The sequence below is a fragment of the Aulonocara sp. 'chitande type north' Nkhata Bay genome, linkage group LG20 (assembly GCF_057382095.1).
Source record: "Aulonocara sp. 'chitande type north' Nkhata Bay isolate Kocher_YH1m ecotype deep benthic linkage group LG20, A_spYH_male_GT1.1, whole genome shotgun sequence".
NCBI classification, from domain to species: domain Eukaryota; kingdom Metazoa; phylum Chordata; class Actinopteri; order Cichliformes; family Cichlidae; genus Aulonocara; species Aulonocara sp. 'chitande type north' Nkhata Bay.
The window spans coordinates 28,322,660-28,336,003 of NC_141363.1; the positions used below are offsets into that span (position 1 = coordinate 28,322,660).

Below are 13,344 nucleotides of genomic sequence, written 5' to 3' on the forward strand. Positions count from 1 at the left end.
ACTGATGGTGGTCATTTTTTGTGACCAGACCTCAGGGTGGGGGACAACATGGTTCTCTGGCTTTGTAAAGACATTTTTATGGGCAGTTTTTTAAAGTGGAAGAAGAATAAATATAAAGAAACGGTGATATAGAAAGAGCTGAAAAGCAGAGCCCTGTCAGTTGAGTGATGACATGCTGGCACCACTGTTGACATATTTGTGACAGTGGTGACTTTCCACCAGATCATCAGTCTGACCCGGCCGCTGGATTCCTGGCTGGAACACGTCAACTTTGCCACGCTCTTTAGCTGCCTGACGGACCAGCAAGTGCTGCTGGTGTTTGCAGCGGCTGTCTTGGAGAGACGGATCATTTTCATCGCAGATGAACTTGGGTAGATCACATCGTCTATACACTCAGACACATACTTTAATCATACCAAGGTATACTTTTATGTCATTTACTGCACAGCGTAGCCCCGGTCGTACCACTCTATAAACAGGGGAAGTCAGTGTAAGGCCTGCAGCTGCAAAAACGACTGGATTAGAAAGATTTGTGGGTAATTTACCAACAGTGTAATAGTAGTAACAGTTCAGGATGTGCAGAAGAAGATCCTGGGCCATGTTATGTGAGACTAAAGTCAAAGGAATGAATTTTATAGTTTCTCCAAAATCTGAAACGACCGTAGTCCGAACATTTAGATATTAACCACAGACACAAAGATCTCTCTGGGTGATAGATTCTTGTTGACAAATGTTATGTTTGTGTTCACTACCGAATGCTCTTTGTAGATTTTATAATTAACTGATCTGTGCTCAGTTTGATTACACAACACGAAACACTGCCAACTGCTCAGTTTAGTGTCTCTGGTATCTATGCACCTCTGATGCACCACTTTACATCCCACTCTTACATTAGATTCTAGCATTGCTGTGTGAAAACACTGGGACTGGACAGAGCCAATCACAGCTTTAACCCATCCCTGACATCTTAGTTCTTGTTGCATCGGATACAAAATTTCAAATAATAATACATGTTTATTGTTTGAAAAGAAAACTCGTATAAATACATGAAGCAGTGTGTTTTTGTATCTACACCTTTCAGTCAGTATTACTGCTTAACATATTAAAACATTGAGTGAGGCGCAGCTACGTGTACTTAAGCTATAAAAGAAGAAGAGAAAAATTGTTTTTTTAATCACAAACATGTGTTACCATCGCGATACCACCTCTGATGTCGACTCTGTCTGTCTGCAGCACATTGTCTCAGGTCATTCATGCAGTAGCAGCCCTGCTCTACCCTTTCACCTGGCAGCATACCTTCATCTCCATTGTTCCAGAAATCCTCATCGATGTAGTGATGGCACCTACCCCCTATCTACTGGGAGTCCAGAAGCGCCTGCTGGACCAAGTCACTGACCAGACTGATGTGAGTTAACATGGAGACCATAAAAACAACCAAAAAGATGGTGTTAATATTACGGTGTTAATATTGGCACTCTGTCCTTACTCTGGTCCTTTTTTGTGTATAACACAGCTGCTGGTGGTTGATTTGTCTGAGGATAAAAAGGACCCATTCATTGTTTCAGTAAGAGTTGTCAAATGATGAAAAACCTAAAATGTTAAAGTCCTTAGGTCAGGATTTGTAGCTAACAAAAGGGCTTCTGTCACAATTGCAGATTGGTGATGAAGGCACTATCCTGCCTCCAAAGCTCCAGGCTGAAATATTAGTGGCTCTAAGTACAAGACAAAATGCATCAGGTGGGTGAACAGCAGCACATGAACACATGTAGCACAGTGTTTCTTCAATCATTCTTAAATGCTTTCTGTCCTCTCCTTCAGTGGGGGAGGAGCTAAACCGAGTGGTTTCTGAAGCCTTCCTGCAATTCTTCGTGAAAACAGTTGGCCATTATGCCTCATATGTAAAATACGCACGAGCTGGAGAAGGTGGGGTGTTTGATAAGAGAAGCTTCTACAAGGCAATCGAGCCCAAGGTCACTCGACACTTTGTCAAGAAGTTCATTCAGACGCAGATGTTTGACTTGTTTATCCAGGAGGTGGAGCAGCAGCAGCCTGGACCACAGCAAGGTTAGTACTCAACTACAGCTCGTAAATAAAGGAAGTAATCCCAATCCCAGGGACTCACACTCTACACTTTTCACTGTGCATGTTTTGTTAAATATATGAGCTGTGATTGTATAATTTCAGTCTACAGTCTTTAATGCCCACTTATTCGTGCAGTTCTTTCAGTGTGTGAGACATGAACGACGTGCTCTCAGTATTTCTTTCGGGATACCCGGGAGACGACCTAAAACAGTGCCTGCATGACTTCAGGGTGCACCAGGGTGCACTCAGCCTTTGACCAAGTGACAATATCTGTCACTTGGTCAAAGGCTGAGCGTAGCAGCACAAGACTTCTCTAGTGGAACATTTAATCCCTTAGGCTTACTTCTTTTTTTCCAGATTATCACATTTGTGGTGCCCTTGTGGCTTCCTCCACTGCACACTGCTCTCTCACCAGTGTGTGAATGTGTGCGTGAATGGGTGGATGACTGGATATGTAAAGCGCTTTGGGGTCCTTAGGGACTAGTAAAGCGCTATATAAATACAGGCCATTTACCAGGCCATTTACTATAAAAGGGTAGAGAGTCATTAGTCCCATCGTAATCACCTGTCCCTCTGTCATCCCGGCACCGCCCGATGAGCTCACTGCAGCGGGTCAGAGACCACACCCCTGCCACAGCTACCTTTGACCCCACTGACTACATGGGCCTGGCTACCACAGGATATTCCAGGGTGCTAAGCCGGGTCAAGTCACTAATCCTGGCCTCCAGAGCTGCAAATAGGCTTCAACTTTTTGTTATTAGTAAATGAGGCCGAGGAGTAGCTAAACATCTGACACAATGAGCATAAAAGTGAGGGAGGGACACGTCTGCAAACACACAGTGTGTGTTTGCTGATGTTTGTTGAGCTTTTTGTGAAACTTTGCTTTGAAATTTAAAAAACCCCTGACTCTTTTCATGCTTGTTTCTCTTCAGTAGCACTAGCTTGATGCTGAACTACCACAAATGTAACATGGACACCTGAACTGTTCTGCCCAGTTTAACCCTGGAGTATAAATGATACAGTGATAACAAGGAAGTGATACAATACCCAAGTGAGAGCACCGCCACCAGAATCCAGTCAACAATTCAAGAACAAATGACAGGAGGAGAGGGAAAGGCCTGTGTGCTTCACTGAACCAGTCATTTGATTGGAATAGAGTAAGAGCCACATGAGGTTGGGTGCAACACCCACAACCATGTACACCAGTGTGTTAGAAGTCTGAGCAAAATAAAGGACGAAATGATGACATGATAGAGCGTCTCATTGGTAGATCCCACACTTGATGGTGACTTGCGCTATGGGCTTGAAGTTGGCCTCTAGTGTTGTACGCCACATCCCCACTGAGTTCCTGACATGTAGATATATAATCTGTGTGTGTGTGTACAGGATTGCTCTCTGATCATTAGGCTCCGTCACTCTCCTTCTGGTTAAGCATATAATTCATTTAAAGTTTGTAGCTCTTTATTTGAAATGGTGGAAAGTTAAAGTCTGTCTGATGCCCAAATATTCCAATCCAATCCAACTTTATTTATATAGCACTTTTAAAAACAACAAAGTTGACCAAAGTGCTTTCCAATAATAAAACAGAGAAATATTGTGCTATGAATACAAAGTCAAGTCTTTATTTAAGATTAGTCAAGCAAGTCCTCACATTTGTGACTTATGTTAAGTCATGCACTTGACTTCTTTGGTAATTGTGCTGCAGTAAAAGTCCAACCTGATTTGCATTTCCTTTGTCCTGCAGGAATATTTCACAAAAAGATCCTTGAATATCAAGAGAAGAAGAAAAAGGAGAAGACAAAGAAACACTAGCTGTCTGCATAGAAATATGGCTGTATAAAGGGGTATATAGATGTGAATATTGCACTGTGTTTTCTGTGTTGTGTAGTTTGGAGTATATTAATTATGTTCTCATGTGTGAATTACTGTATGTCTGTGTGACTGCTCCTCACAATGTGAAACACTGGCAGAATGCAGGACTTAAATTCTCTGTGGTGGTTTTTAGCCTTTCTGATAATCAGGAACTCATTTCAAATAAAGACGAGCTTTTTAAGTTCATGAACCTGCAGTTTGTTTTTAAGGCTACTGATAGAAGATGTATATTTGGGTGGAGCAGCAGTTTGTATCCAACACTGTGGCTGTCTCTGCATAATGTTCAAAGTAGACATGTACTCCCAACGCATGCACAGGAAAAAGAGTACATATGTCTTTATGCATAGTGTATATATGTCTGTTTTTAGGGATGTGCTGTTGGCGGGGACTGCTCTACCTGTTTGTAGTCAGATCCATTTGACCCAACCTTTATTTTATTTTTACAGAGACAGTCAGAAACCATCAGCCAGTGTTGTACAGAATAAATTATCAAATGATTAATAATTAGCTGCTTTGTGATTTTACATCTGTTTAGTAATGGCCTCTTCACAAAACACACAATGTCACTGTGAAGTGGATCTTTGATTTTTGTCAGTTTGGAGAAATTGCTTCCATTCCTTGTTAAGATATTACATTCATTACATTTATTAAATTAAAGTTTTCAGATTCACACAGACTCTCACTTTATTGTGCAGACTAACGCGGGGCAGTGGGTACACCGTATCCAAAAGTGGGGAAATCGATTTCCCCACTTTTCCATTGTATTCCAGCTGTGTTTGGAGTGCAGTGAATCCTGTTAATGGCTACTGATCATATCCATGGATGCTTCTATGTAGATTGTTCACTGTGCAGTGAAGCATCCATGAAATGCATGTTCAAATTATTTTGTGATTTTTTTTTTTTTTTTTTTTTTTTTTTTTTTTACATTTTTTGTTCAACATTTATTTTTCCACCTCAGTGTGTCTCCTGTCTCTCCTTCGTCCTTGTTTCATCTTTGCACTGCCACAAACGCACAAACACTGCAGTTATAATGCTAAACCTAGCTTAGCATTATAACTGCAGTGTTCACTTTGACTATGTGCCAACTCTCACCTCTTACCGCTCTCCTCCCTGCTCGCTCTCTGTCTTTGTAAAAGGTGAAACATCATTGACAGTAAAGTTTAGAACAGATTATAACTGAATATGGGCTCCTTGGCTAGTGCTGGAACTCGGGCTGTACCACACTAGCAGTTCTGAAAGCTAAAATTAGCTAATGATAGCTAGTGATCCAGCCGGTGTTAGGAATCATTTTAACTCTATTTAGTGTAGTGATGGGCTTTCCGGCTCTTTTTAGAGAACCGGCTCTTTCGGCTCGGCTCACTAAAAAGACAACTCTTTCGGCTCCGAACCAGCTCCAAAAACTCCAAAAAGCATGTACAAACTCCAAAACACATTTCTAGCGTTAACTGAACTTCCAAAACAGAGCTACCTAGATCACTTAAATTACACAATTGAAAGCATATGTGTATTGTTTGTGTATTTATACACAAGCACTCATATATATTCAAATAATTAAAAAAAAAAGTTCATTTACCTGTTACTACCACACTAGGTAACAAAAGCTCAACACTGCCCCTAGCATCCTTGAGCACTTCTGTTGTCCTTTGTACGTGTTTTGGTGTTTTTACGTGCTTCGGAGTTTTTACGTGTTTTGGAGTTTGTACGTGCTTTGTCTCTAGGGGCCACCGTAAATATACTTTTATTTATTCACTCCACATAAAATGTAATAAATAAATCATATAATACAAAAACAAAATATTCACATTTTAACTTTTAACTATTTAAATTTTCAGCTTTTTCCTTTTAAACAAATTTAAAATGAAACAACACAAAACACAGCAAACCACAACACAATTAAGTAAATTAAAATATAAAACAAAAAGAAGATGCACATTCTCTGTCATATGGGCCTGCATGAATAAACTTTCTAAATCCTTTATCAGCTGCAACTGAAAATAGTTGTGGATGATTACTATACCTGTCTCTCCCTCCTGCTCTGTATGTTCCTGTGCTACTGAGAGTGTAACTCCTGCCCCTCCCCCCTCTTCCCAGCGCAAAGCACAAGGCTGGTATGAGGAGTAAAGCAGAAAAAAGTGTGAGAGAGCGGGTGAGAGAAAGAAAAAAACAAAAACCCTCGGCTTGCGATAAGGAGCTGGCTCGCGTCGTTCACATCAAAGACCCGGCTCTAAGCCGTTTCGTTCGCGACCGACACATCACTAATTTAGTGGGCAAACGTACACGAGCAGGCAGTTTGTAAGTCATGTTAACTGTAGTATCAGTATTGTGGTTGCTAACGTTTTAGGTAACGTGTTTTGAATCAGCTCCACTGATTTGCCTCATGCTTCCCAGAAACGTAAATAAAAAATTAAGACTAAATCAAGACTCCTGTGCAATATCACAATTAGAATAAGATATAAAATGATTCCGATTTTTAGTGAATAACTGAAATTTAACATAAAAAATCCATGTATGTACATATATGAACGTTTATATATTTTTATATACACTCCCACAGTGCTCTCAGCAGCTCAGTCAGTTCCAGCGTGGTACCATGATAGGATGCCACCTGTGCAACAAGTCCAGTTATCATTGCTGCTAAATATTCCAAAGGCAGCTGTTCGTAGTATTTTAACAAAGTGGAAGTGACTGAGAATGACAGCAGGGTCAGCGGATGCTGAGGGATATGCAGAGGTCACAAACTGTCTGCAGTCGATCCCTACAGGCCTCCAAACTTCATGTAACCTCCAGATTGGCTCAAGAACAATGTTTAGAAAGTTTCATGGAATGGGTTTCCATGGACGAGCAGCTGCATACAAGCCTAACATCATCAAATGCAAAGTGTCGGATGCAGCACACCAAGACATTTGGGACAATTTCATGCTCCCAACTTTATGGTTTTGTCAAGGCTCGGCTGTGTGGCAGGCAGGAGGAGGACCCAAACGCAAAACTCACAGACACGGGGATGAACTCAAAATCACAGCTTTAATGCTGGAATGGCCGAACATAGGAAATACAAAACTAAACTGGGAAAAGTAAACTAACATACGCAAAGAGACACAGGGAGATCCACACAACATGAGGGACGACGTCACACTGAACAGAGGGAGACGCAGACAGAAATACACAGAGGGTTAACGAGGGAAGTGGGAACACACGGGGAACACAGGTGACACTGATAATCATAACGAGACAGGGCGGGGTGAACTGAACACTGACGGGAGAGGTGAAACAGGAAGTACAGGAGGAGAGAGAGCACGAGTAGAACACCAACGTAACAGGCAGGGGAGACATGGAATAAACACGAAAGGGGACGAGGGCTCATAAATACATAGAGGGCACACAGGGGGAAGAGAGAGCACGGGGAGAACTTAGACATAATGGGCAGGGGAAGCATGGAATAAAACATAAGGAGAGACGAGGGCTCACAGATACACAGAGGGGCACACAGGGAGACATGAAGGGCAAGGGATCAAAACTAGAAGCCATAGAATAAATCACACACAAGTACAATAATACGAAAATCACAAAGAACTAAAAACGCTGGGTCAGGAGACCCAGGACCGTGACAGGTTTAGGGATGGCCCCATCCTGTTTACACATGATTGTGCACTAATGCAAAAAAGCAAGGTCAATGAAGACGGGTGGGTTTGGTGTGCGGCCTGAGTCCTGGCCTCAACCTGCCAGGACACCTTTGGGATGAATTAGAGCTTAAACTGCAAACGAGGCCTTCTCATCCAAAATTAGTGTCTGACCTCACAAATACGCTTCTGGCAGATGCTCAAAGATTATCTAAACACTCTCCAACCTTGTGGAAAGCCTTCCCAAAAGACTTGAAGCTGTTATACATGAAAAAGGGTGAGCCAGCATCTTATTAAACCCTATAGAGCAGGGGTAGGCAACTCCAGGCCTCGAGGGCCAGTGTCCTGCAGGTTTTAGATGAGTCCTTGATCCAACACAGCTGATTTAAATGGCTAAATGACCTCCTCAACGGCTGTGTCCTAATTAAGAGACTGCACGCTTGAAGTACGCGCACTACGCGTACTACGTACGGTGTGTACTATAAGTACGAGAAGTGCGGAAGTGAGAGGCTTGTGAAATGGGACGGTATACGCATCGTCGCGCTGTTCAGGTTGCCTAGCAACCATGATACTAACCGCGAGACACGTTACATACAGCATTGTTTGACAGAAATGAAGGAGAAAAATGTTTTGTTGGTCATTCAGTTTTGTCATTACATCACTTTGATTAGTTGAGTATCTGAGGCTGAGACCACAGGACTGTAAAACATGATTGTTGGGCTTCATTTCTGTGCTGAACAGTCATTTAAGATTAGTTAGTAAATAACAATTAGTTAATGTTGTTCATGAGACTAAAGTCATCTCACTGTGGCAATGTAAATATAATATGGCCAATATTATAGTATTGTCAGATTATTATGATTGATATATATATATATATATATATATATATATATATATATATATATATACACTGAACAAAAATATAAACGCAACACTTTTGTTTTTGCTCCCATTCCCCATGGGATGGACGTAGAGACCTAAAATTCATTCCAGATACACAATATAACCATCCCTCCCAAACAGTGGTCACAAATCAGTCCAAATGTGTGGTAGTGGGCACATCTGCTATATTGAGATAATCCATCCCACCTCACAGGTGTGCCACATCAGGATGCTGATCTGACACCATGAGTAGTCCACAGGTGTACCTCAGACTGCCCACAACAAAAGGCCACCCTGGAAGTTTACAGTTTTTTGTTCTATTGGGGGTCTGGGGACCCAGAACCGGTCAGTATCTGGTGTGACCACCATTTGCCTCATGCAGTGCAACACATCGTCGCATGGAGTCTATCAGATTGTCAATTGTGGCCTGTGGAATGTTGGTCCACTCCACTTCAATGGCTGTGCGAGGTTGTTGGATATTCGTGGGAACTGGTACACGCTGTCGTATACGCCGGTCAAGCACATCCTGAACATGCTCAATGGGTGACATGTCCGGTGAGTATGCTGGCCATGCAAGAACTGGGACATTCTCAGCTGCCATCTGCCCTGAACAATGTGAACCATGATTCATCCGTGAAGCGCACACCTCTCCAACATGCCAGACGCCATCGAATGTGAGCATTTGCCCACACAAGTCTGTTACGGCGACGAGCTGGAGTCAGGTCAAGACCCCGATGAGGACGACGGGCATGCAGTTGAGCGTCCCTGAGACGGTTTCTGACAGTTTGTGCAGAAATTGTTTGGTTGTGCAAACCAATTGTTCCAGCAGCTGTCTGGGTGGCTGGTCTCAGACGATCTTGGAGGTGAACCTGCTGGATGTGGAGGTCCTGGGCTGGTGTGGTTACACGAGGTCTGCGGTTGTGAGGCCGGTTGGATGTGCTGCCATATTCTCTGAAACGCCTGTGGAGACGGCTTATGGTTGAGAAATGAACATTCAATGCACGGGCGACAGATCTGGTTGACATTCCTGCTGTCAGCATGCCAATTGCACGCTCCCTCATTGCTTGTGGCATCTGTGGCATTTTGCTGTGAGACAAAACTGCACATTCCAGGGTGGCCTTTTGTTGTGGGCAGTCTGAGGTACACCTGTGCACTACTCATGATGTCAGATCAGCATCCTGATGTGGCACACCTGTGAGGTGGGATGGATTATCTCAATATAGCAGATGTGCCCACTACCACACATTTGGACTGATTTGTGACCACTGTTTGGGAGGGATGGTTATATTGTGTATCTGGAATGAATTTTAGGTCTCTAAGTCCATCCCATGGGGAATGGGAGCAAAAACAAAAGTGTTGCGTTTATATTTTTGTTGAGTGTATATATATATATATATATATATATATATCACTGACTTTCAGCTTGTTGTGTTTGTGGATATATGACTGACTTTAATTATTACACATTCGCACATAAATAAGTGACGTCATATTCAGTACTTTTGACAGTTCACTCTTCGGCCGCTCCATCTTATTAGGGAAATTCCATATACATAAATGTAAATTTCAAAACTCAACCCCATCATTTAATTTGTTTTTGATTGAAACTGAATAGTACTTTAACTCTCTTAAATTAACTTCCAATAAAAAAGGTTTGTCATTGATTGAAATTCATTCAGAAATGTTTAACGAATGAGCTGTCACAACTTTCAAATACAAAGTTGTTATGAAGTCTGTCACATTCCCCCCTTTCTTCTTTTTTTATCCTTTATTTATTTATCCTTCTTATTTCATTGTACTGTATATTGTTACTCTTATTTGCCGTGTATGTCTACTGTACAAACTGAACTGGAATGACTGACTGTTTGCTTTATGGTTTCAATAAAGTTTGGGGAAAAAAAACAACCTCTTCAGCTGCTCCCGTCTGCCGTATTTTGCGGCAAAATTATCCACACCCACCGCCGCGTTATGAATTGTGGGATATATGGGACCACGAAACGTGCACCGGACCATGCTTGATATTTGGGGAAATCGACGGCGCATTTGGAGCATGCATTTGAAGCACTTAAAATGCGTACTTCAAGCGTGCAGTCTCTTAATTGGGACACAGCCAACATGTCCTGAAGTTCTCCAGAGGCCTGGTAATGAACTAATCCTTTGATTCAGGTGTGTTGACACAGGGTGAGATCTAAAACCTGCAGGACACTGGCCCTCGAGGCCTAGAGTTGCCCACCCCTGCTATAGATTAAGAATGAAATGTCTTTCAAGCTCATTTGTCCCTAAGCAGGTCCAGGATTTGCGGGTCTGTACAGGAAAAGCAGTTCTAGTATATTTTTGAAACCAAGACATGAAGAACTTGAAAGGTTCATGACATGAAAGGTTCTAAAATGTTAAAATCAATTCCTCAAAGTTTTTTTTGTTTGCTGAAAAAGAAGAAAAAAACATTTGGAACAGATTTACAGCAAATATCATGACATCACAATAAACAATTAAAAATCAAATATGGATTATTTACATTTCAATCAATGCAGCACACAGTACATGAGGAGGGTGTACAGCGACCTCTGCTGGTATAATAAATGTATGCTGCAGAGCAATGTGAAGAAACATTATAAGAATATACTTGTGTGTATTGTGATGCATGTCCCTGTCAGAGGTTTTCACTGGTAAGAGACAAAGATAAAAAAGAAGACAAGCACCAGTCCCAGGTTTGAGCAGTTCTGTATTAGAGGAGAGGAAATAAGCAGACACTAGAGCTTGGAGGATGATTGACCTGGGTCAGTCGTCACATTGCTTGTTACTGCCACATTAGAGAGTACTGTGTAATTCTGTGATATCACATATTTGCCCTAACAGTCTGTCTGGTAGAAACAAGAGTAGGGAAAGAAAAATGAATCTGAAACTCAAGAGATAATAAATGCAACCAAAACACCTCTGTGTGAGCGCACTGTAACACTATGACACCAACAACAGGGGATCGTTAAACCTGTTTTCTTTCTATCCTGTAGGTGAACACAAAGCCAGAAATTAATACTATACATTACTGTTACTACTGATAGTTATTTTTAGGTGTGCTGTGATACAATTTGGGGGCACTTCAGCACCCAAAGAAGGGTCTAAACTAGGGGTGGGTTTTTAAAATCGATTCATCGATTAAAATCGATTCTGGCTTGGATAACGTAAAATCGATTCATTAAAATCCTGAATCGATTTTTTTAATATAAATTTATTTTACCCGAAATGCCAGAATCTCTGGTGAAACCTCACAAAATTTCAAGAACCACCAAACAGTTAAGACAGTAAATGAGAGCAGGTACACGGATTCTGCACATAGACTTAAACACAGCGCGACCCGAATTCGATCAGAATCAGTTAGATGTCACCTTTCTCACGGTCGGGGCTGAAAGCCGACAGCTCGCTGATTCTGATCTGTCGGCGGGTCCGCGCTTTGTGTTCACGCCCTTTATGCGCTGATTCTAAAGCTGTTAGTTTGATCTCTCTCCAAACAATATTGAATAAACATCGTCATGAATTCACTCTGACTTTTACTGTTTTGCTTCCACCACGATGCACAGCTCTCTCTCTCTCTCCCTCCCCCTCTCTCTCTTTCTCTCTCTCTCTCCCTCTCTCTCTCTCTCTCTCTCTCTGTACTTCAAGAACAGTTTCGCTTTCTTCATTATTCGCTTGCTTGTTATGCACAAGTCTACTGTTGTTTACAGCGCTGTCAGCCGCTGTTTTTTTCCCTTTTACATTCTTCCGAAAAGAAAACCTCATTTCTGCTGTTCAATACTGAACAAATTTAAACTTTTTAAAATTATTCAAAATGCAAAACGCTTAGCCGTGTCTCTAATAAAACCGCTGTAACTTCAGAGGTAATGTTCATATGTTGATTAATGGTTTTCTTTCGTTTTTGATGTACTGCAGAATATTTTTATAAAATCCCAGGCCAGGAAAATCTCCTTCATGTTTTTCTGTGTTTTATCTTCAGCTACTTTGACACAAAGGCCTCTGCTGTGACGCTTACACCTGTGATAAAGTCTTGCGTGTGTCAGCTTCCTTTTTATTGATACAAAAATATGTAAATGTACTGATCTGAATTATAATATTTCTGACTGTCAAAATTTCCCAGATTTAAATCGAATCGAATCGAATTAAATCGAATCGTGGATCGAATCGATTCGGGACCTTGTGAATCGGAATTGAATCGATTCTAGAAATCAGTGACGATACCCAGGCCTAGTCTAAACTGGCCTATGCAGGACACCGACACTGTGGGGTAGAGTTGGGTTGGATGCCACATTAGAGGACACTGTTGACCTGACAGTCTGTCTGTGTTTTCGAGTGGTCAGTTTGTGGAAAACACAAAAGTTTGAGGAGAGAAAGTACTTTGTACTTTTTATGGGTCAGGGTCTTTTTTCACCTTGTTGTTGTTATATTAAAAGATAACACAATATTAGTCTCTTTTTTTAAGGGCAGTTATTAAAAGCTAAAGCCATATGTTAGCTAGGTTCAAATGTTTATCAAGAGGGCATGGGGAAAGGCAGTGGGTTTTTGTTTCTTTATGTCTTGGCACAATAGTTTGTGTTAAACCATAAACAAACAGCCAGCAGAAGGAAGAATGGCTTAGATGTGTTGTCTGCCAAAACTGATCTCACAGAGATTGTACTCCTGGAAATCCAGGGTCAGAACTGACTTGTGTGACTTTGAGTGAGTTACTGTATAGAGTTACTGGATCAAGACTAGCAACCTTTAAATAGAGAACATAAGACGTTCCTTACCTGGATGATTGAGCATCAAGATTTTAAAATGGAGAGTAGTTCAGTTTAATATTGACGTGTTTCATTTTTATTCTCAATCTTGCAAAAAAGATGTAGGGAACCTCTTTCCT

At 41.4% G+C, this 13,344-nt stretch overlaps 1 protein-coding gene across 5 annotated transcripts in view; it reads left to right on the plus strand.

The window, feature by feature from the left end:
• The window catches only part of dennd2da (DENN/MADD domain containing 2Da), a 33,500-nt gene extending 28,869 nt beyond the window's left edge, over window positions 1–4,631 (plus strand). For 2 of the 5 annotated variants that reach the window (XM_086277387.1, XM_086277389.1), the window contains exons 13-18: window positions 223–371; window positions 1,234–1,405; window positions 1,514–1,564; window positions 1,656–1,737; window positions 1,819–2,064; window positions 3,827–4,631. In XM_086277387.1, the coding sequence (XP_086133513.1) occupies window positions 223–371; window positions 1,234–1,405; window positions 1,514–1,564; window positions 1,656–1,737; window positions 1,819–2,064; window positions 3,827–3,894 (768 nt within the window). In that variant the 3' untranslated portion in view covers window positions 3,895–4,631. Of the gene's footprint in view, window positions 1–222; window positions 372–1,233; window positions 1,406–1,513; window positions 1,565–1,655; window positions 1,738–1,818; window positions 2,070–3,826 lie in introns of those variants that run through there. The other 3 variants (XM_086277390.1, XM_086277391.1, XM_086277392.1) reach the window with 2 other exon arrangements.
• Window positions 4,632–13,344: the final 8,713 nt, after the last annotated feature.